Source organism: Ammospiza nelsoni, chromosome 13, assembly GCF_027579445.1.
Source record: "Ammospiza nelsoni isolate bAmmNel1 chromosome 13, bAmmNel1.pri, whole genome shotgun sequence".
In the NCBI taxonomy this organism is placed as follows: domain Eukaryota; kingdom Metazoa; phylum Chordata; class Aves; order Passeriformes; family Passerellidae; genus Ammospiza; species Ammospiza nelsoni.
The window spans coordinates 6,120,677-6,142,897 of record NC_080645.1 but is presented as its reverse complement, the minus strand read 5'-3'; the positions used below and the strand labels follow the sequence as shown (position 1 = coordinate 6,142,897).

The 22,221-nt window shown below is 41.1% G+C and overlaps 1 protein-coding gene across 2 annotated transcripts in view; it reads right to left on the bottom strand.

Annotated features, from left to right (window-relative positions):
- The window catches only part of ADAMTS18 (ADAM metallopeptidase with thrombospondin type 1 motif 18), a 77,348-nt gene that overhangs the window by 34,761 nt on the left and 20,366 nt on the right, over nt 1–22,221 (bottom strand). For both annotated transcript variants that reach the window (XM_059481477.1, XM_059481476.1), the window contains exons 4-12: nt 14,435–14,708; nt 10,583–10,782; nt 9,772–9,855; nt 8,746–8,905; nt 8,012–8,117; nt 4,843–4,980; nt 3,253–3,406; nt 2,142–2,237; nt 977–1,125 (exon numbers count right to left, since the gene is read on the bottom strand). In XM_059481477.1, the coding sequence (XP_059337460.1) occupies nt 977–1,125; nt 2,142–2,237; nt 3,253–3,406; nt 4,843–4,980; nt 8,012–8,117; nt 8,746–8,905; nt 9,772–9,855; nt 10,583–10,782; nt 14,435–14,708 (1,361 nt within the window). The remainder of the gene's footprint in view (nt 1–976; nt 1,126–2,141; nt 2,238–3,252; nt 3,407–4,842; nt 4,981–8,011; nt 8,118–8,745; nt 8,906–9,771; nt 9,856–10,582; nt 10,783–14,434; nt 14,709–22,221) is intronic.

Sequence of the window (22,221 nt, the reverse complement as noted above, 5' to 3'; positions counted from 1 at the left end):
TGAACTGAGAAACAGCAAAAAAGTTTGACAAAACACTCTGCTACGGATCTGTAAAAATTGGCTTGACTGAGGGTAATAAAGACTATTTTAACTAACTCACATTCTCCTATAACACAGTATATGAAGCATGGATATTATACTGCAGCCCTGTATAGTAGATGAGAGGCTTCTTTACAGCCTCATATAAACTGTGTCATATTTTCTCTGTTTTTTATTACTGCACTTTAAATGCTGCTTTTACTGTGTGCAATGAGGAATACGTGTCTATGTCTGCTGAATTTGTGTATGAAATAGAACAGGGAAATCCTTCTTTTCTTGTAAGCTGTAGTGAGTTGAGTACTTGGGAAAGATGCTGGTCAGCTAACACATTTAATTTACTTTGAAATGCTTATTATAATGAATAGTATTTACAGAGATAAGATATGAATTAGAGGCAAATAAAGAAATGTTTCATGAGTTAGCACACCATTCCAGAGTTCAGCAACTTTCATTTGACTCATGAAATATAAAAGAATGCAAAGAACATGCGAAGACAGACATGCAAAGACATCTGTCCTTATCATCCTGGATAATGTGATCTCAGGAGAAGTCTTAATGGTTTTTAAGATCTTTTTCTCTTGATCTTGGGCTGTTAGGGGTAAAAAATGTCCGTATGGTGCTTCCTTAAATGTAAAATGTAGAAGTGTACAATGTAAAAGTGTCTATACAGTGTCTCCTTAGATCGGCAGGTATTTGATAAACTGTAGCATCCCAAAATAAAGGAAGCAAGTGGGGATGTTGACGAGCTGCAGCAGTCTGCAGCCAGGCTCTGCTTTCTGGTGCCCGGGCACAGAAGTGTCTGCCACCCATGGCTGCTCGTACTGGACACGGGAGAAAGCATTACAAACATTCCCCGCAGAAATGGGCACTGTGCTCGTTTCCTGCCCTAGGAACATGAATAGAGCACAAACACGACCTTTCCATAACTGTGCCTTACTTTGGATTATTGCAGTGTCTTTCCTGGTAGGTGACGCCCCCTCCGCAGGTGCGCGTGCACTCGGACCACTGGGACCAGGCGGACCACTGGCCATGGACGGGCTTGGGCCCGTGCTCCCCGTACTGCACACACTGTCCTCTGCGACACCACTGCGAGACAGGCACACAAACACAGTCAGCACACCCTGCGACAGGCACAACAGGAAAAAAATCACCCAACATTTAAAAGCTCTAATGCTTGATCCTGACGCGGTCACCCACTGAACTCAATGAATGGCGCGCAGCAGGACAAGGACTCTGCAGCGGGACATTGATCCATACAGTGGCACACATTACTAATGTTCTAATATTAGTCCAAGTGTTGAGTTGAAGATCCCTGGGGTAGCAAATTTTCAAAACTGTGCTCTTGAAGAGTGCTTTTTCACCTTACTCTTCCCCCAAAAACCCATGTTACTTTATGACCCTGAGCTGCAGAGCCTCAACACTTCCCATCTAATTTACACACAGCCTCCCAGAATTCTGCTCCTTTCGTGATTCAATTTGGAAATATTGCACAAAGAGAAAAAGCAAAATAGAATATTTGTTAGTAACTTCAAAATCAAAGCAATGTTCTGCTGGAAGAAATCTGTCAGGTAAAGAAAATATTTTGCATAACTACAAATGAGAATAAATTAGAAGGTTCAACTCAAATAAATGCAAAAAAGATGAGGGTAAATACAAACAAATAAGATGAGTGGAGGTTTAAATTAGGAGGTTTGACTCTAACAAATAAGCTCTTTTAGTGGTTATCTCTGATGAAAATATGGTCTTAATCTGTACAGCAAACAGTATGGCTTCAGCTATGCTCATATCAGAGTGGAATTGGAAACATTGATCTAACTCCTGTTATAATTCATGTATTTTCTTACTGATTTATATTTACCAGAGATATCTGATCCCACAGCTCCTTGGGAGAGGCACCAGGCCCTGCCATCAGCCAGGTACCACTGGGAGGCCAAATCCTGAGTATGCATCACAGTGGAATCATTTACAAAGCAATCTCAAAGTCCAGGATGGCAAATCTGGAGGGATCTAGCTAAATCTGGTCTTGATGGGACCTTGTATTTGACCAAACACAGTCTAAACTCAAGTTAGGATGACAATATTTTATTTATAAAGCAACTTACCATACTTATACCACAAGCTGTTCCTTCTGCTGCGGGCATGAACTTTGTCTCACACCTGTGACCCACTTTGTGACACCAAAGGGATTTGCAGATATCCTGAAAAGGAAACAGTACTCACTGTAGTGCTCATAATTTCCATTATTTCCTGGTATTTAAAAAGAGTACCCAATGAAACATGCTTTTGCTACCTTAAAAGACATATAAATAAACTTTTCTGAATTTGGAAAAGCCTGGGTTAAAGTTTCCTAGCACAGATGTGCCTTCTTGTTTATGCACTATTTCACTATATATTTCTTAAAATTATATTGAGTGTGAGATTATAATAGAATACAAACAGTGTTAAAATGTTCATGGCTAAAATTTCATGGTGTCTGCAGGGACTATAACACTGTGAAGAGACAAGATTTTTCTAAACCACAGAAGATATCTGGAAAGGCATTCTGTGCACTGTGCTGTTCACTCCCTCTTCCTTGTCTATTAGCTGTGGAAGAAACACAGCTGCCAGCCCTTGAATAATGTAGTTAGTATATAATAAATCAAAATACTCCAGGATAATAACAGGAGTAAAAGAAATTACCATATCTTTTTTCAGAATGAGCACTCCAGCTTATTTTTAAAAACGCCCTCTCTGAAGAGACCAGTAAGGAGTGTAACAGTCATTAAAACAATAGGTTAATCTAAATTAATCATCCATCATGAAGTCAAGAGTATAAGTTACATTTCATTGCTCTAAAATAACCCCATAGATCTCCCCCAGACTTTTTGCTGTCATCAAAGTAGAACACAAGAAACTGAGTCCTTCTTACCCCACACAAGCTTTGATCAAAACTCCACTGCCTGCTAATTTCCCTTAGCACAGCAGGCAAGGGTTCATGGCTCGTGTGGATTCAAGTGCCCCCCTTATGACTCCTGGAAGGAACACATTTCCTTCTGAAACTCCCCTGGGGCTGGGATATTCCTCAAAAGAGGCCAGTACCTTCAAAGCAAATTGCCAAGCCAGATAAGGCAGAGAAATAGCCCAGGCCTCAGAAGAGCCCTGTGCTTGTACTTTTTCAGTGTACTGCAGTTCTCTCATGCCATTGTAAATTCCCAAAAGTGCATGGATAGGTACCTTTACAAAGCTGAGGTTGCACAGTTTTGCTTTCATTCCAAATTGCCATTTGCACTGGGTATCAGCATCATAGATCTGCCCTGGCAGTTTGTCAGGGTATTTATACTGTCCTGTTTGCTTGGGTTCATCAATCAGGCAGGCAGCTTGAGCTGTACTATAATGAGAAGGTAAATTAATCAGGACTATGATCTTGACATCAAAATATTTTAATTTGCTACAGACCAGCACAAATACATAATATGGCATACAGTGCCTTTAACTAGTTTTAGAGGTATGCTCTGAAACAAGAATATCTATGTGTAGGAGCCAAAAGTTCTTGACATCTTGTTGGTAGCCTGACCTGCAAAGTTTTAAGGAAGCAGCAATTTCCAGGCTTTGGGGCTGTTGTGACAACAAGAAGGAGTGATGCCAAATTCCTTGCCTCCCTGTATTCCTGGATAACCAAGAGCAAGCTGCCCTCCTCTGCCTCTTTCTCATCAGTGGGTTCCCCAAATGAGGAGCCAGCAGAAGCAGCAGGCACAGTGTCCCATTGCAGCATTTGCCCTGTGTGGAGCTCCAGGAGGCTGCAGCAGGGTGTGTGCTTTGGTTTGTGCAGAGCACAGATCCCAGCTCCACCTCCTCCCCTTCCTCTCTGCAGGGCAGCCCCTGTGCACAGAAGGTCACTCCATGCTGGATTTGCCTCCAAGTGTCAGTCTCTGGGACCATATGGCAGCATGTAGGGCTCAAATAACTTTTTAACTTGCAATTCACTTCTGTACAAAAAATATATTTCATCACTGCAGCATGAAAAAAGCCCCAGAACTCCATTTTTACCTTTTCTGGCTGCTACTCAAAGATATTGACTGGGAATTCAAGGACCAGATCCACATAACTACCAAGGTGCCTGCTTCTCACTCTTAGGAATTAATATCTAAAATGCCTGTGTTGCTCTTGCTCAAAATACTTCCTACACAATTTTTAGTATTTCTATCTATTCTACCCATGAATAACAAAATAAAATAAGGGAAAGTTTAATGTAATCATGAATTAAACAGTGATTGAAGAACAGTTCCTCTAAAGGCATCACTGAGTAATGACAACACACTGGGAAAAAAACCTGACAACCTTCTCTTTCTCCTTTTTTGTTTCTCCCAGAAACAGGATGTGAAAAATGTAAAATGGCCTTTACTGGTGACATGAGCTAGATCAGGAGAGAAACTCCAGTGAGAAAGGCCACTGATGTTAATTTACATTTTGTAATGACTTTGGTACCACTGAGTCTGCCCTCTTTTGTGCACGCTTCCTACTCATTCTCTAATAAACCCAGCTGCTGACAGGAATGCCTGGGAAAGAATGACATGCCAGTCATTACTGCAGGGTATTCCTGGAGCTCCTGCTTTTGAAACAAGGCAGGACAAAAAAGCCCTTCCAGGCCACACCACCTCACTGCTGCAGCAGCCCAAGCCTGTGGGCTCACACACTGCAAGGGTTTGAGCACATTTTAAAGCAGGAGAATTTCACACTTCAGTAATTTTTATGCTGTTCAAGAATTCAAGCCCAATTTCTAAAGCTGCATTCCCTGGCACTGGCCCAGATTTACATCTGACCTACCTGAGAAATTTGTTGAGATACTGCCTGCTGCACACAGACCAAGAAAACACTCCATTGTTTCCAGTGAGTGTGGGAGACATAATATTTCCCTCAGCTTTTCTACAAGCATTTCCTTCTCCATCATGAATCATCCCAAAGCTGGAAAGAGAACCAGGTGGGAGAGAGAAAGTCTAGATTAAACAGAAGCAGGAAAAGATATGGGGGAAAAGAAACACTTTTTGGGTAAAAGCTCTATGCTTGAACATCACAGGGAAGGTGGAGTTCATCCCAGTCATTCCAAAGAGATGAAAATTTATGCACCATTCCAATTAGCATCGGTATAAGTTTTAATTAGCAGCAATTTTTGTCACCCCACACTGATGGGAAAGGATGGTCAGGCTCCAAGGAAGAGCCACACTGCTGCAGCACAGGGCACTGCCCAGAGGAGCTGCAGCCTGTGCCAGGGTTTCCCAGTGTACCCATTTCCCAAAGCAGAACAGTTCCATGGTGGGGTGGATGGACACCACAGATCCTGTGTTCAGCCACACTTGTCCTTTCCTAGGCATCTGCCAGCTTACAACCTGCACAGCAGAGTGAGCCTGTCCCTGCAGGGACAATGCCTGCTGACATGAACGTTGTGGAGATCACAATCCAGGGAAACACCACCCACAGGAATGTGCTTTACACACCAAAACTGCCTTCCTGAGCAGGGGGAAGAGCTACAGAGCTCCAGCTGTAGCAAAGGAAATGGGTGTGAATGAATAGAATACAGAAGTATGAGTACAAAAATATTATTTTTTCTAATTTTAGCCACTAACTTGCTATATTATCTCAGGCAAATCACATTGGTTTCCTCACCTTTGTTATACAGTGTCATTTTGTCTAGACTGGAACTGTTTAATGGGAATAGTGCCTCTTACTAGGAAAACTGCCTCTTATGGGGTGTTTTGCTCAGTCTGAGCATCAGGAGGTCCTGCTTTCACTAGGAGAGGTTAGGATGATATAAAAAATAATAAGCAATAATAAAAAAATCACATTATAATTACAAATTATAGGGATTTTATTGATGTAATAAAGATAATTTTTAGAGGTTTTCCTTTCCCTGTTCTGACTTTACTGACTGCATGGGACATCTGTGAATTTCAATGTGTTTGGGATAGAAATTTCATCATCTGTTACTTCAATATTGTAGAACACTGGCGACTTTATAAATGTAATCTGTGCATGTGCAGGGAATATCTCATTTACTGGACTCAAGCCTCTCCTGCTATAAATCATTACAGGCTCATCAGAGTTACTGCATGTGTTGCCACCAGCTGAGGCTCCAAACTTCCTAAAATATATGGCTCTTCCTATAAATGGACAAAAAAAGTACCAATTGAGCCAGTGTTTTAGAGCCCTTCATAAAACACTGTGCTCCCCTGCTCTGCAGCCCGAGAATCCCCAGTTTATATCCCACTGACACAATGGGCTTTGAACACCCAGAGGAGCCATTGAGGTTTCAGGTAAAAACACAAACTTTAGAAAATCATTAAAATGTCTAACAAAACAGAAAAATGTTTAACCACTGAAGCTTTCAGTGGATCACAGAGTGGGATATTACCCCCTGTGAAACCTTTGGTTAATACATTCATAGTGCACCTCAGCACCCCCAAAGCTGTCACAGATTTTTCCTTCCAAGAATCTCTGTATCACAGAAACAAACTTCTGTTGTCTCACATCACATTTCAGGTAGTCTCAGGACCATGAACATGACAAATGATCATAAAGACATTTTGTGTCTGGCACAGGCTTTTCTCAAGAGATAAGATGCATTTTATTAGGAGCATGAAAGTATACCAAGGAAAGGTGGAATAATATGTGAATCAAAGGCAGTGGTGAAAAAGGAAAAAAAAATAAAATTCCAGTTTGATTCTCTCAAAGTAAATAAGAAGAAATAAAAAGGGAAGAGAACATCAAGAGACTAAATGGGATAATTCTTGAAAAATAAGCTATGGGCCTCATTCTCCCCTAATACTGATGGAAGGGCATTAAAAATGTACTGAGGTCAGTGAAACTGCATTAGCTTGACAGGAGGATCACACAATATTCACATTGCATATCTGGTTCTTTGAATGCTTTGGCACAATTCCCACAAGCCTCAGTGGCAGCTGGATTACTCTTTAATTCCTTGCTTCCCTTCAGATGCACACAAACCTGTGAAAGGGTCACTCGTGTAGACATTAGGTCATAGTGTGCGCTGCAGAGCACATCAGTGCAATGAAAACTGAATAGTGCCGAAGCAGTCAGGCAGAATGGGAAGGCTTCATGCCTTGACCAACCAGCAGAATGCAGCACCACTGCTTTCCAAAGGTTTTCTGTGCATTTATGTTACTGAAAAATAAAGACCTTTTAACTAAGCCTTGATGTTAGGTTTGTCCCACACAGAGAAAGTCTGCTTCTCTACTGCCAGTGGGGAGACAGGCTCCAGCTTGAACTGTGCTAAACTGGAAGTCAAAACCATGCACAAAGTTGTGGAAAGGTAACTCAAAATTATTGGGAGAAAAAACAGCAGAACAAAACCTGATCCCCTTGTTTAGATTTAATTCAACAATCTGAAGAATAGCTGAAGCTCCACGAAAGATTATTACTGGTTTTGTATGAGAGACACCAGGTTCTAAGAAAATTACAGTCTTTCTACAGTAGAAAACAAATGGAAATCCAATGGACATAAATACAGAAAGGCAGAAACCATACAAAGGTGGGTTTTAAGCAAATCACTCATTAAACAGGTAGAGAGAACAAAAGACAGGTTCAAAGTTCTTTATGAAAAACTGGATTTTCTGGGAAAAGGAGACCTCCAAGAGACTCAGAGAGATCACCCCTCTCCAGTGAAGCTGCAGTAACCTGCAGCAACCCCTCTCTTTTTGGAGCAACCACAGGGATACCAGAATGGATTTGTCTACCAGAATATGGGAGCAGTGTGGGAATCTCAAAGTATTAAAGAGGCCTGGCTTGTTCTGAGCCCAGCAGAACACCACTGGTGACCAGCCCCCAGCTGGATGGAACCCTGTCCATGACCACTCCCTGGGCTTCCAAATGATTTATATTTAGAAAGTGCCAGTCCAAATGATCTGTATTTAACTGATTTATATTAAATAGGCAATGTTTCAATTCACTTACATATTTGTTTACAGAAGAAGAAACTTACTTGTGTCCAGATTCATGAGCAATTGTAAAAGCCAGTCCAAGGCCTGTGTCCTCATTAATGGTGCAGCTGCGGTATTTGCTGCACATGCCACTGATGGGTGCAAATCCTGGAGGAATGGAAGGAAGGAAGCAGTAAAATAGCTTGTTCCTCTACAGAATTCCAAATTCACATATCATCTGCACTGGTCCTAGTAAGCCAGTTTACTTTGGCACACAGAGACACTTGTCTACTCCATCAGGTTTATCATGGAGGAATTACAGCAGACTTTTATTTGACAATTAAGGAACTCCTATATAAAAAGTATAAATCAAATCTAACCTCTCCAACTATACTTTATTTGTAAAAATTATTCTGCCCCCAACCCACCCCACCATGCCTTTACCAATTAGGGAGGAATCCCATGCAAAAAAAAAAAACCTGCAAGGAGTCACAGAAAGAAAATAAAAATAGAGAAATATAAATAGAGAAATAAAAGTAGAGAAATAAATAATAATAAATAGAGAAATAAATAATAATAATAAATAATAATAATAGAGAAACAATAATTGAGAAATATTCTCAAAATAAAAAATATTCCTTGAAGAGGTGACAATCCAAAAATAATACTGTCCTGTCCTCTTCAAGAAGACCAACATCAAGACACACAATGTGCAAAAATGGACTCTCTATTTGAAGCCAGCTCAGCTCGTGCTGTGGGCAGGCCCAGGTGTCCCACCCGTGGTTTGGTGTCACACCTAGAGTGTCACAGGGCTCGTTCTTCCAGGAGCAGATGTCAAAGCCCGTCAGGAGGATGGCGTGGTCGTGGCGCTTCCCGTTCTTCCCAACCAGGGCAGACTGCCACTGGCAGAAGCTGTTCAGGGACTGGTCAGCGTGGTGGTTGATCAGCAGCCCGCCCTGCAGGGAGGGATGGACACACAGACACACAGACAAGGTGTTTCCAGCAGCGCGTGAGAAAGATTGAAAGAGTAACAGCTGCTTAGGGAAAGGGGAGTTAAGTTAATATTTCATATTTGTTCCACATCAGCTTATGTGTTCCCACGTTAACTGTCTGTGATGCCTGAGTCAGCTGATGAGGGAATTTCTTACAACTGTAAAACAAAACTGGGCCTCTCCCCAGAAACAGATATTTCCAAAGCTGGTGGCTGGAATTAGTGTACAAATATATTTGATTTCTGAGAATGCTGTACACCAAGCCATATTCAATATTGTGATTATAATGCATTGTAATTGCTGGGGAAGAAGAGTATTATCCAAGTAGCTCAACCCTTCACAAGTTTCTTTTCAGCAAAAGTGATTTTTGTCTTTTTTTGTCTCAGCACCCTTGACACAAGAATTGGCTCTGCTCCCAACTTTTGTTACATGTTTTCTTCAGTTTGGGACTTATGACCCCTTGCCACTTCTGATCACCACACCTTGGAAAGCCCAGTTCAAAATTATTCCATTTATTTAAATGCTCATTAAATAGATTTCTCATTCCAGCCATTTCTCCTCAAGGAAACGCTCGAAAATGTTAGGTTTTATCTTACTGGAAGCATTTCAATGTTTCTAAAGAATATTTATATGAAATGAAGAATTTAGAATCAAAACCCAAGAAGCAGTGAAAAGCAGAAAGTGTCATTTTGGAGATTTTGGCAGTTTTAATCTTGTTCTCACACTCTATGCCTTAAGAAACCTCCCTGCACAAAACATGGGAGCACCCAATGCTCCCAATGAACAGCAGCAAATGAAGTAGCTCAGACAAAAATTCTGACACAACTTACAGGCTCATGTTCCAAAAGAAGCAGGCTCACAACAATAATGTTTATATCACTTCCAATTGTTCCATCCTTAAACAGACTAGAGACCTGCAATGATTATGGGAGAGGAAATATCACCTACATGCATAATCCTGTTTTAATAGATTAAACATATGTACTGAGTTATTATCTTGGACTTCAATTTTCAGTACTAACTTATGGAGTTAGACACCTTGTAGGATTAACCCAAAAGAGCTCAAACCAGAAGCAATTATGTCCCAAACTATACTTAGTCAAAAACCTTCTATTGACTCCAATGGGGTTTGATCTGTTCTTGCTCTCCTGGATCAAGTGTAATTAAGGCCAAAGTTCAAGCTCAAGTTTTGCAGTACAAAAGTAAACAGCAAGGCCATGCAGGAAAACATATTTCTAGTCAAATGATATCAATTTTATAGAAATATATTTGTGCTTTCTCAAATAAGTGTTTCTAGGAGACGTGAGATGAAAAAGATAAAGCTTCATGATATTAAATGAAAGTGTCAATTTCGGAGCATCTGCCTTTTTTGTACTATACAGGAAGCATTTTAAAATTTAACATTTTAAATACTTTCTAATTATTTTTCTTTACTCTACAGTACTGTTGCCAGAGCTGTGATGTTCTAAAGATGTGTATTTAAAGGATTTTGATAAAGTACTACATTAGATGAGGCTTGAAGAAAGGCTTGCATGAGGTGTCTCTGCTCTTGTTGTCATCAGTATTTGTCTAATGAAAGATCCCACTCTGAAACACCAATATTCCCCAGAGAAAGGACGCCTCAGTGACACCCCACCTTACCATGTTCATGACTGTTAGGATATATGTTGTTACATTTTCCTTGCCATGTTTCTCCAACATCTTTTTATCTGCCACAACAAGGGTTTCAACATTCAGACTTCCATTTTTCTGAATTTTAGCAGATGATCTTTTGAACCTCGCAGAAGTCCCGTACTCATCTGAGCGAATGTAGGTCTCTTCTGTGGGTGGCTTGGGGGCATCTAAAAGGAAATAAAACTGTTTTGGAAAGAGTTCAGATCACCCATGAACAGTTTCATCAGAAAATGAAGTATCACAGGTTTAAAGCCTTAGATTATTTTTATAGCATGTGATTTAATACTTCTGGCTGAGTTCTTCCATATTTATTAAAAAAGACCTGATTCATTCCTGAGGGAAGGACTGCTACAGGGAGAGAAGGAAATGGGAGAACCACATTCGTATTCAATAAGCAGTTTAAAACAAGGAATTAATCTAAAAAAATGGTAGCATCTGTGCAAAAACATACAACAGAAGTTTTAACAGAGTATCTGCATTTTTCCTGTCCTTTTGATAACTTCCTGAGGTGTTTGGCATGTTCTACTTACATAGCAGTTGGCAAAAAAGTTCTTTCCACAACAGATGTCCACGGGCAGTACAGAAATCAGATACACACCACAAGTAAATTCCTGCCAGCCTGATATTGGGACTGACACTGGCCTTCCATGACAAACTGCCAGGAGATTATTCCTGCTGGGAATGTATTTATAGAGTCAGGCAACACCAAGGATGGTGTGACAACAGGCAGTGCCCATCCCAGCTCTAGGGAGAATTTTCTCCCTCTGTGCAGGTGCAGCACAGGCAGTAGCACAGCTGGTTTCTGCTCCAGTTTTTCAGGGAACCAGAAATCAGGAAGAGAAATCCATTTCCCACATCCTACAGTGCTCCTGTTATCCATCCACAGGTTCTTCTGCATCAACCTACACTGCCTTTGCATCAAGAATTAACTGAAAGGCCACTATAACAAACTCTTTGTATAATAATGGTTTTTTTGATACAGGATGTAACAAGACAAATGAGGGAGCCCCAGGTAATGAAAAGAACCCTGCCTGTTCCTCATCAGAAATTTATTCCAGAGAGCTAAAGCAGACCCTGCTTTCTACCCTGCCAAACTGGGGAATCAAGAACACCACAGAATGCACAACAGTGGTCTGCTTTCAAGAACTCAGCATCCTGATGTGCATTTAACATACAAAGGACCAGGTTAGGGTGATTTTCAAGTGTATCACGCATTATACAGAACCATTACAAACTCAAAGAACTTGTCTGTTCTGGAAGCACATCAAGACACAAGGACAGATCTCACCCAAGAGGGAAGGGCTCAGCTCAAGGCACATCAGTGCCCAGGTACTGCTTTGAAGGCAATACAGCTCCAGTGCTTTGGACACACATATCCATGAGCAGAGATGCTTTGCTCTTGAATATATATGCAGGAGCAGAGGAGCCTTGCTCTTGAATTTACCCTCACTGCTACTCAGAAAACCTAAGCAGCAGCATTTTCATGCATGTTTTACTAACTATATTCCAGTTAACTCTCATGATCAAAAAGAATTTAGGTTGTGACAAAGAGCTTGGAAGATGATTAACTGGCTTTTCTAGTGCTTACAAAGTCTCTGCACATGAAATTTTAAAAGATGATATGTACAAGTTGATGGGATAAGTTATTTTTATGACACCCAAGTGGCAATGTGCTCTTTCCTCTTATTGCTCAGCAAGTTTGATTTCATTCTTAGGTTGGGATAAATTAACCCTGACTAGGCAGGGTTAATATCAGAGGACCCCCTTTTGTCAGCCTGAATTCTCCATCCCTTTGCTCATTTGAGCTGAAACTTTATTCCAGGTGACCAGATTGGATTTCGCTGAAAATTTCAAATTTATGTGACTCCAGATCTCAGAATAAGACCAGGAAAACAATGTAAAGACTTAAAAAGAGGAAAGAAAAAAAAAAGCAAGAAGAAAAAAAGTACCAAATATTCATAGAAAAAAGGCTCCCTTTACTAGGGTAATTTCTTCTGCATCCTGTATTTTCCTCTACTCAATTAAACAATGGCATGTGATTTTATTTGTATCTCATTCAGTGAACACGAGATTGATTTGTTCTATAAATTAACCATGACTGGGTCTGGAAATAAGTTGTTATTTTTTAGAACTCCTTTCTTACTCTAAAAAGGTTACAGGTATGAACTGCACAAAGTGAAAGACCACAGGTTGTGAAAAGAAAGAGTTTTGTGGGTAAGGTACTTAAATGCCATCTTGCTGAATCAGATCCTAAGAGTGTGTCTGACATCAAGTTCCTAAACAGTGATGTGTAAATCACTTTTACTAAATTCATCACAGTTGGATGCTAACTACACGTTCTTCATTTAACATAAAACCTGCTTGAATATGCAGCTAAGAGCTCATAGCTGTAAGTGAAATTATTGAATAAATAGATGTACATGTAGACTTACAAAAGCACAAAGTACTTTAAAGAAAATTCAGTTTCTCAATTAGGTTCCCAGAATCACTGGTTACTTCTGACCTCTCCTGTGTCTCTGACCCATTTATAAGACAAGAATAACAATAATATCTTTTCACATCCCAGGAGGTCATACAAATACAGTGTTCAAAATGCTCTCTATTAGAGGGATAAGCACTGTGTAAAAGCTCAAGAGGACGTGGATAATTTTCATTCTGGACAAGCAGTCACAGGAGGAAGAGTAAACAAAGCAAACACAGTGGACAATCCAAATAAAATAGGCCAGTGTAGAGCACCATCAGCCCTGCTCTGCAGCAGGAAAACCAGACAGGAGGGAAAGGGAGGATGTAATGAGGCAGTTTGGGATTGCAGTAGAAGGCAAATGTTTACAGGTTGAATCACAGGCTTGTGCATTTGGCAGTTGAAGGTTTGGCTTTTAAATCTGGGGGGGAGGATCTCTGAAATTTTAACAAGCCATTTGTTTTCAGCCCTCAGTCTCAGCCAGCCACCTTCCCACTAACTCCTTTCCCATTCCTTCCCTTCTATTTATTTTCTCCTTCTTCCTTACACACCTTTGGAAGAGGAAGCTGCTCATTTTCTCAGAACTTCTGTAGGAAGTTGGAAGAATATAAGTGGACTCAGGCACTGTTTTCAGTACTGTTTGCAGTCCTGGAAACCCTCATTAAGAAACTCAGCTCAGAAGCTGATCAGCTTTCAAAAAGACTCAGCTGAATGCTAAAAGTACAGATATAAGGTCCAAGGGGGCTCTAAAATGTTCTGCAATTTGAGGGCCTAATGACGGACTCAGAATGGATCTTGGCAGGATAATGTATTTCAATATATTTTTTAAGACATGGCTTCAAAATCTTATTTAAACAATTTACATGGGTGGTTCTTTTTGAAGATCTCAGTTGCTGAAAATTTCATTATCAAATGGTGAGTTCTGAGACTTTTTCTCTATCCTCTCAGAAATTAATGATTTTGAAGCTTTTTTTCTCGATCTTCAAGCCTAATTAATTTTTTATCCTCAGTCTAACAGAGAGAAGTTCAGGGACTTGGCATTCATTACTGTGCAGAATTGCTTACTGAAAAGTATGTCAATGTAAGAAAAAATCACCACTGGGATCTTTCAATCTAGGCAAAGCACGCAAAAAACTAAACAGTGATTCTGATGGCTTAATAAAAGAGGTGGTTCTATGAACTTAGAGCAAAACTCAAGTTTCTCATATGCGTTTCATGTTAGAAATATATAACTTAAAGTTATTAGTGCTCCCTCCCAAAGGGACGTGAGGAGATGTGAAGCACCCCTTGGGACCACCATAGGACCCAGCCCGAAACAGCCACTACCTCAAGAAAGGAGAGAAAGTTTCCTTACATACATTTCTTGCGCCGTCCACAAAAATGCTGCTTTTGGAACCGTCCGTGGCGGTACGCGCTGGGGCGCGCGGGGTGGGCGCGCGTCCTGCGCCGGCCCCGGGGGATGGATTTGGGATGGGGCCGGGCTGGGGGCCCGTGCACCTGCCCCTCTGCCGTCCTCTTGTACAGCACGTGCGGGTGGTGCCCGGCGGGGGACGTGTAGTTGTGCTGCCGGGCCAGGCGCTGAGGTAACGGGGAGATCAGGAACTCCATCTGCCGCGTGCGTATCAATCCCGACTGCAAAGAGACACGGCAGCACGCGTTACAGAGCAGGCTGCCAGCTCACAGCCACCGACCCTCCTGCAGAGCCCACGCTGACCACAACGTGCACCTCGACACCGGTTAGCTACTCAAGTTACAGATTATTCAAGTTATGATCTGGATATTCTTCCCATTTAAATATGCATCGTTTCCTTTTGGAGGTGACCAGGTTTCCCATTTGGAAAAACACAATCCAGAGAGACTGTGGTGTAGCGTAGTGATTAAAACCATGACGGATGTGCAGCACAGCACCTTCACACAATAGCATGCATAGTTTCATGTGCAATATTAACCCATTCTTCACAATACAGGTTTATTTGTGCACAGGATATACATAAAAAGGAAGCGCTTTTGGAAAACACAACTTCTCATAGGTGCACATATCATAGAAGAAAATATTTGAATTAAGCTTCACAGCTTTTTCACAACAAGGCATTACCAAACAGGAGTCCCAGACTTGAGGGCATTCCAAGTAGAAAATGACATTAGAGGTCAGCAGCACAAAGCTGAAGCATCTAAACATCTAAGGACCATCGTTCAGTAATCAACTCCCTGCAATTTAATCATAATTTAAACACAATGCAAAATGTATACCCTCCTACAAGGGAAAGCTAATCAGTAAAGGCAAGCATCTGACAGTTTTCCTTCTTGGATCTCTGAAAGACACAAGTATGGGAAAACTACACTGTAGTTTTCACATAGGATCTGTGCATAAAACTGCACATGTGATGAAGTGTTTCCAGGATCGGGGCCAGGGAAATGTGGGTGGCACTGAGGAAGTATTTCCATGCAGCTCATTAATCAGTTATGATTTTATTTCATTTCTTGGTTTTGTAAAACATGTTGTAATAAACACCTTTTTTTACCAAGTCAAAAACCAAAAAAGTTTCATCAGGTAATTCTATTACATTATATACGTAATACTAGATACAGATTTTTGGTTTGGATCAGTGAGGCTCTACCATGTGCCAACACCCTCCTGCCAAAACTGACATCCCATGAGGACTACATATCTCTTAGGCTTCAGAAAAATATGTGCAGACAAACAAATGTCAATTGCAAACCATCTTGCCCCACATCTTGAGTCCTCCAAGACCATGATTCCAACCTCCTTCCTCAAAAATATCTTTGAAAATGCAGACATGTCACATGTTTCACCTCTTCCCTTCCGAAATGAATGTTCTTCTTCAGAGCAACCTCCCAGGGCCTGAATGCCATGGGTATGACAAGGAGAGCAGCTTGGATGCCTAATGTAAGGGCTGCAGTTTTTAAGGATTTGTGGAATTTTCTGTGCTTTAAGAACTGTGTCCCAAGAGGAAAACTCAACACAGTGAAAAGCAAGTGAAAATTGAAAGTTACATATGAATCTTCACAGCTTTAACCATTAACTAAACCAATGCAGAAACTGATTTTAAGTCTGTTCCAGGTGGAAAGATTTATCAAAAATCTACAGGTCCTCAACAGACTACAGTCATCTACTCCACTCTTTTCACAGGAATTATTTTCTGCTGATCCAAATCAAAGGCAGCTTTGCAGTACTCCCCAAAATAAGCACCTTTCACAGGGACCCAAAACCAGAGCTCACAATGTCCCACTGTGATCTCAGTTTTGGCAATAGAAGAGATTCCACACTATGAACTGAGAGGGTCTAATTGCCCTCTGAAATACAACAACAACAGCAACAACAACAACAACAACAATAATAATAATAATCCTCCCCACACAAATTATATTCTGATACACAATTTTCTCATTCTCCTCTCTTCAACATGAATTCATAATTATGGATCTCAGCCTGTATCTACTTAACATTCTAAAAGAAGGTTAAAGTTGCCTCCATCAATAAAAGACAGGGTTTAAATAATTGACAGGAATTTAACTCGCCTGCTCACTGCAATAAGTTGGCATATTTCAAATGTCAGATCACATTTGGTCATGACAAAGTACTTTCCTGTAGGGAAGATGACCAATATTTTAATCCTTATGATGTGTGTCATCACACAATTTACAAGTGGTTCTGAGAGGCAATCTTTATCTCCAATGCACTGATAATTGGGCACTGCTAAGAGATTTTTTTTTTCAAGCTGGAAAAGAGAAATGTAGTGAATCTGGTTCTTATTTCCCCATTTTAAAGGCTTCCACATCTGAAATTATTCCTGTAGGATTCATTTTGTAGATGATTTGAACCATATGGAAAAAAAAGGGGGTTCTACATTTTCCTGTAAGAAACTGCCCCTGATGCACATGAAGTCTCAGCCCCGAACATCATTTCTATATTTAACATTCTAAGGGGGGATTGAGAATTCATGGTTGTGGGGGAAGAAGTGACTGAATTCTGGGCCCTGCTTGTATTTTGCTGCACCTTTACAGAGGCAATAGCTGACTGAGTGCCTTACAAATGTAGTCACTTTTTTCCAACAGAAATGACCTTAAATCTCCAACAAGACATTTTTCCTTTGGGTTTTACATCAAACTCATCCTCCAAGTTGAAAAATGCTGTGTGAATGAAAGATACCTTCTTTTTGATAACATTCAGTTTTATGAAGTTGTGAAGTTGTCAAGAAGAAAGGAGAAGTGCCACAGAGCAGTCTGGACACTCACTCAGTCACACACCATTTGCCATTTTTTCCAGGGATGGCTTCAAGCATTCACATTGAATTAATCACTTTGGGAATTCCAAAGCAATGCAGAGAATGCTGACCTGGCTTCAGACAGAGCTGCAGTCCTCTGGAGCACTGCAAAGCGGGCAGTGGGAAAACAGCTGCCAGGTACTTTTCCTGCAGGTTCTGAAATTGTAGTGTTGGGTGAAGGAAAGTCGGCCAATGGCTCCACTGTGCTGGCTGGCACACATGCCAGCTGAGAAATGCCACGGCACAGAGGCAGGAGATTAATCTTTTCACTCTTTTCCATCTTCATTCAGAGGCACAGATTCATCTTTTCTAGCTTTACACCAAGAAGGAATTCCAGTTTTTGAAGGCCAGATTTTGGTTACTGTGTACTCCTGGGTATGCCGGGAATTTTTTCTACAAATGCATGAAACATCTCCATAATTGTGAGTTAGATTATATGCATTCATCCTGCTCAAAGACTTCAGAACAAATATTGTGAAAACTGTTGTGGAAATTTTTGCATTGGGTTTTCTGCTTTAGTTTTATGCATTACATGTGATTTTCCCTGAATCAAGGATGACTTTCCATTAACCTCGATGGGTTTAGGACACAATGAGGAGAGGGTCAGATAGGTCAAAATTCCATTTTAATTTCAGATTCTCTGCAATTATAACAACATGAGAGGAAGCAGGATGACAAAATCTAACATTCTTGTAAGTCTAGACAACACAGCATGAAAAAGGCCAGGGACTCCTGTCTATTCCCTCTGTATCCCACTGTGGCTATCACTAATAATAGCAATAATTGTGAGAATATGGTGGGAAGGAACACCCAAGAGATTGCTCAGTTGGAATTTGCTGTTTTCTTCTTCCCTCACAACACATATTTGCTATTCTTCTGGAAGGGATATTCCATGCCATTGGAAAGAAAATGGAAAGACACAAGTTGACCTGTGTGGTTAGCAAATAATTTTGAATCAATAATTTAGAGGAACTTGCAGTTTGTTTGTGGAAAAGTTGAGAAGAGATAAAAAGGCAACATTCCTCCTCCTCTCGTTATTTGTTATGAAATGTTTGCTTAGCTCTGGGCTCAAGGAATTTTCAGATCCAATACACCTCTGTGAAATTCCTCAGTATCTGGCTGTAATCACCTAGGTAAGGAACTTGTTCTGTTTTCTTGGTGTGTTTCAAAAGGAAGAAGAATTTCAAAATGAGATTTGTACAAGGGCAATGACAACATGGTGTCTGCTTCAAGGATTTTTTAATTGAACATAGACCGTAAATTGAAAAATAAGGAGAATTTGTTTAAACCACTGAAAAAGATCATCTCAACTACACAAAATCAGGTAGATTTTCCACTGATTTTCAATCCACAAGGAAGAATTTTCAGAGTCACTAACATATCTGTCCCTAACACATCTCATGGCAGCAGCAGAGGCTGCTCCCATTTGCTCCCCTGTGTTCTTAGACTGGGAGTGGAGCCTTTGGCAGCTTACCAGCCTGTAAACCTAATTCACTTTGGGGTTTCAGCATCTCCAGAAAACACAGACCCTCCATAAAAAGCAGATCAATGACAGGGACTGAAGGATTTGCAGAACTCCTACTTCTCTCCCATAAATTAACAAAGCTGAGAGCTGACAGATCCTCACTCCAGACTGGAAAGGCCTTGTGTCTGAGGGTTCTCTGTTTTCATACAAGGCACTTTGATTACATGCTAGTTAAACTGATGGCAACAGCTTTATGCATATTAAAGTTAGAGGAGTTTCAGAAACCAGATGCAAATAATGAGATAAAAGCCTAACAAAATGAAACTGAGAATTAAAACAGATGAATAATTGAACTTCAGTGTCTCTCCTAAATGTAACTACTCAATATTGACTGATGTGAAGTTAATTTACAGTTTGCACAAGAACAAGAGTATCTCAACTAAATGAGGTATGAAAAAGCATGCACATATTTCCTAAGGAATACTGCTCATAGCCAGAATGCCTTATTCAGTGTTAGGAGCATATACATAAAATAAGGTGTTAAAAAACCCACTGTGTTCTTAACTAAAACAATGGCCAAAGAAATACATGAAATCTATACCATTATGTGGATGTGAGTGTGCTCAAGATGAAAAATCACTAAAAGGGAAGAGTTAAATATCATTTCACACCCATTAAAATAGTTCCAAATATTCATGAAAAGTTTTAAAAGACTTGACAGAAGGCCAACTGAAATTGGCATAAAGCTTTCCACAGACTTCAGTGGACATTGATCCAAGACTTCTGTTATTTCCCAACTGTCCAGCTCCTAAAAAAACCCAAATCATTGATTCAAACACATCCCAAAAAGAATTACAGAACGTGAAGTACAGAGACATAAAGTACAGTCTAAGATCTACTTAAAACACATAAAAATGTAAACTAAGAACTTCCCTGAAAAACAAAGACTAAGGAGAGCAGATGACCTATGAACTATGGTTGCTGGTTATTTAAAACCATCTGAGGCCAAAGATTCCTAGAAATCTAATATGCACATCACAGTGTGGTTGGGGCCATCTCATGTTACAGCATCCTGGAGTCTTTTCTCATTCACTTTGCAGAGAGAAAACTCATGAAATCACCTTACCTTTCTTCAGTGCTTTGGCACCACAAAGGAAGCACAAAAGGCCCTGCTCTGTCACCAGAGCTTTCCATTGCTGGAGGAGAGACTGCCCTCTCTCAGCTGTCCCACCTGGGGTTCTGCCTGCCAGACCATCTCACACATGGAACCAAGGGCAGCTTGCAAGCCCAAAGAGGGTATGGCAGAGACCCAGAGAACACAAAGATGTTCACACAGCTTAGAGCTCCCTGACAACAGCCAGAAGCTGCCTTTTGGCCAAGACTGGTCTCTGGAATGGGGCAGATGTCCATTTTTGAACACCAACATACAGCAGCATGTGCTAGAAGGGGACAGAGGTCTCCCTTTAAGTCCCATACTCTGCTCACACTCCACCTCAGACCCAGGGGAGGTGAGGGAGGCCTTTCCCTTGGCTTTCATGAGCACATCATGGCAATGCCCTCACCAAGCACAGAAACCACCCTGGTGTTTGCCACCATCCCTCTGCTCCTGCCTGGAACACACACTTGCCAGAGCAAGGCAGCCCAGTCCAGGAGCCATGGGTCTGCTCAGAGCCTGGCTTTGAGAGAAGCTCAGCACAACATCCATGTTGGACACAGCACAACATCCACTTTGGGCTGAGCCTTTCATAACAGCGAGTTCAGGGCAGCAGGGATTTCAGAAACACTTCAAATGTCCCCAGGGAGAAGCCCGTGAGGAGGTGGCAGTCCCTGTGCACCAGCAGGGACAAAACCCTGCCAAGACAGCAAGGAAAGTGCCAGCTACCTTTCCTTTCAAGGTTCTGGGTTAAGCCTTGAAAATGTGGTGAATGTATCATTTTTTTACTTATGCCAAAGAATCCCAGGAAGAAAAAAGTCCTGTTAAGTTTGCCAACATTCATCTTATGAATTCCTCTTTCCTCCAAAGCAAGGGTGTTCAACCAATACCATCACGAGGCTGCTCAGAGAACTCTGCATCATGTAAGCAGTTTAAATAATAAATGCTTGTTTCTTTAGGGAATGTGTAATGAAGTAGACTCACCTCTTGGGATGGGTTAAGTTGGTAGTCTGAAAAATATGTGGGACTATAACCTTACTACAGTCATAAGCAAAACTACTTCCAAGAATTCTAGCCAGCAGGATAGTACAGCCTGACCTGGAACTGCAGATACCCGATAGCACTCACTGACTTTTTGAGAGATGGCTTATTGAGCCCCTCTCAAGTTAGGGTCACAATGTCAATGCTCTGGAAAATATAATCAAAATGAGCAAATTAAGATGTGAAATTAGGTAGAAAAAAAAAATGACAAGCAGCATATCTGGAAAGGAGAAAGGGGCTGAATTGCAGAAAGTGTTGCTGAGGTGAAAGATATTTTTACCCTTGGGAAGCATCAGGAGCAAGCAGCCAAGCCAATGGCAGTAAATCATGGCAATTAAGGGAGTTCCTCCCCTCTCCACTCTGACCCACAGCCCCTTTTCTGGGAGGGAGCTGCAGAGGGGACAGCAGCAGCCATGAGGCTGAGGGGCATTGCTGCCTCTTTCTGTCCCCCTGAGAAGGGCACTTACAGAATGCACTGGGTCAATGGAACAAGCTTCTGAGACACCGTGACAGAGACACAATCCCTGATCCACCAACAAAACGTGAAAAGCCTGGACCCTAAATCCATACACAGATTGTTAAATTAATGACAGACTTTTACAGAGTGTTAAGCACCCAGGAGCTCCCATTGAGCTGAACATTGTCTGTGCAAGCATTTCCAGAGCGCTTTTATACCAATTTGGGAAAGAAAATGTTCTGGGAAACTAGTGAGAATGGACTCTCATGAGGTTTCCAATAATACACATGTATTATTGAAGTCAGAAATCCCACGAGTAAAACTCAGAGCATGTTCATTTTTGATCCTATCCCAAACCAGGCAGCACAAAGGCATGTGAACACACTGAAGGGAAGAGAGAATTTCAGTTAACTAAACTTTTCCCTAGCTTTTATGTTTGCCAAAAAAATTCACCCATCCTCCAGAAAAGTATCAAGCCTGTAAATGGGCAGTTCCTGATGCTGGCCCCAGAGTCAGGGAAGTACAAAGTGATGTTTTATGGGACTGGGTCCTTGGCTGATGAGAATAACCTCAGCAGACCTTTACTGATTTTCACCAGACTGGAATACCTGGCTCTGTACCACACCAAATGTTTAGGTTAAGTTAATGGCCCTTATACACAGTAAAATATTTTTTATCATGAAAGAAGCATTAGAATCATTGGTTGCCTTTTCTGACTTGAGAATTGTCAGCAGATGGCATTT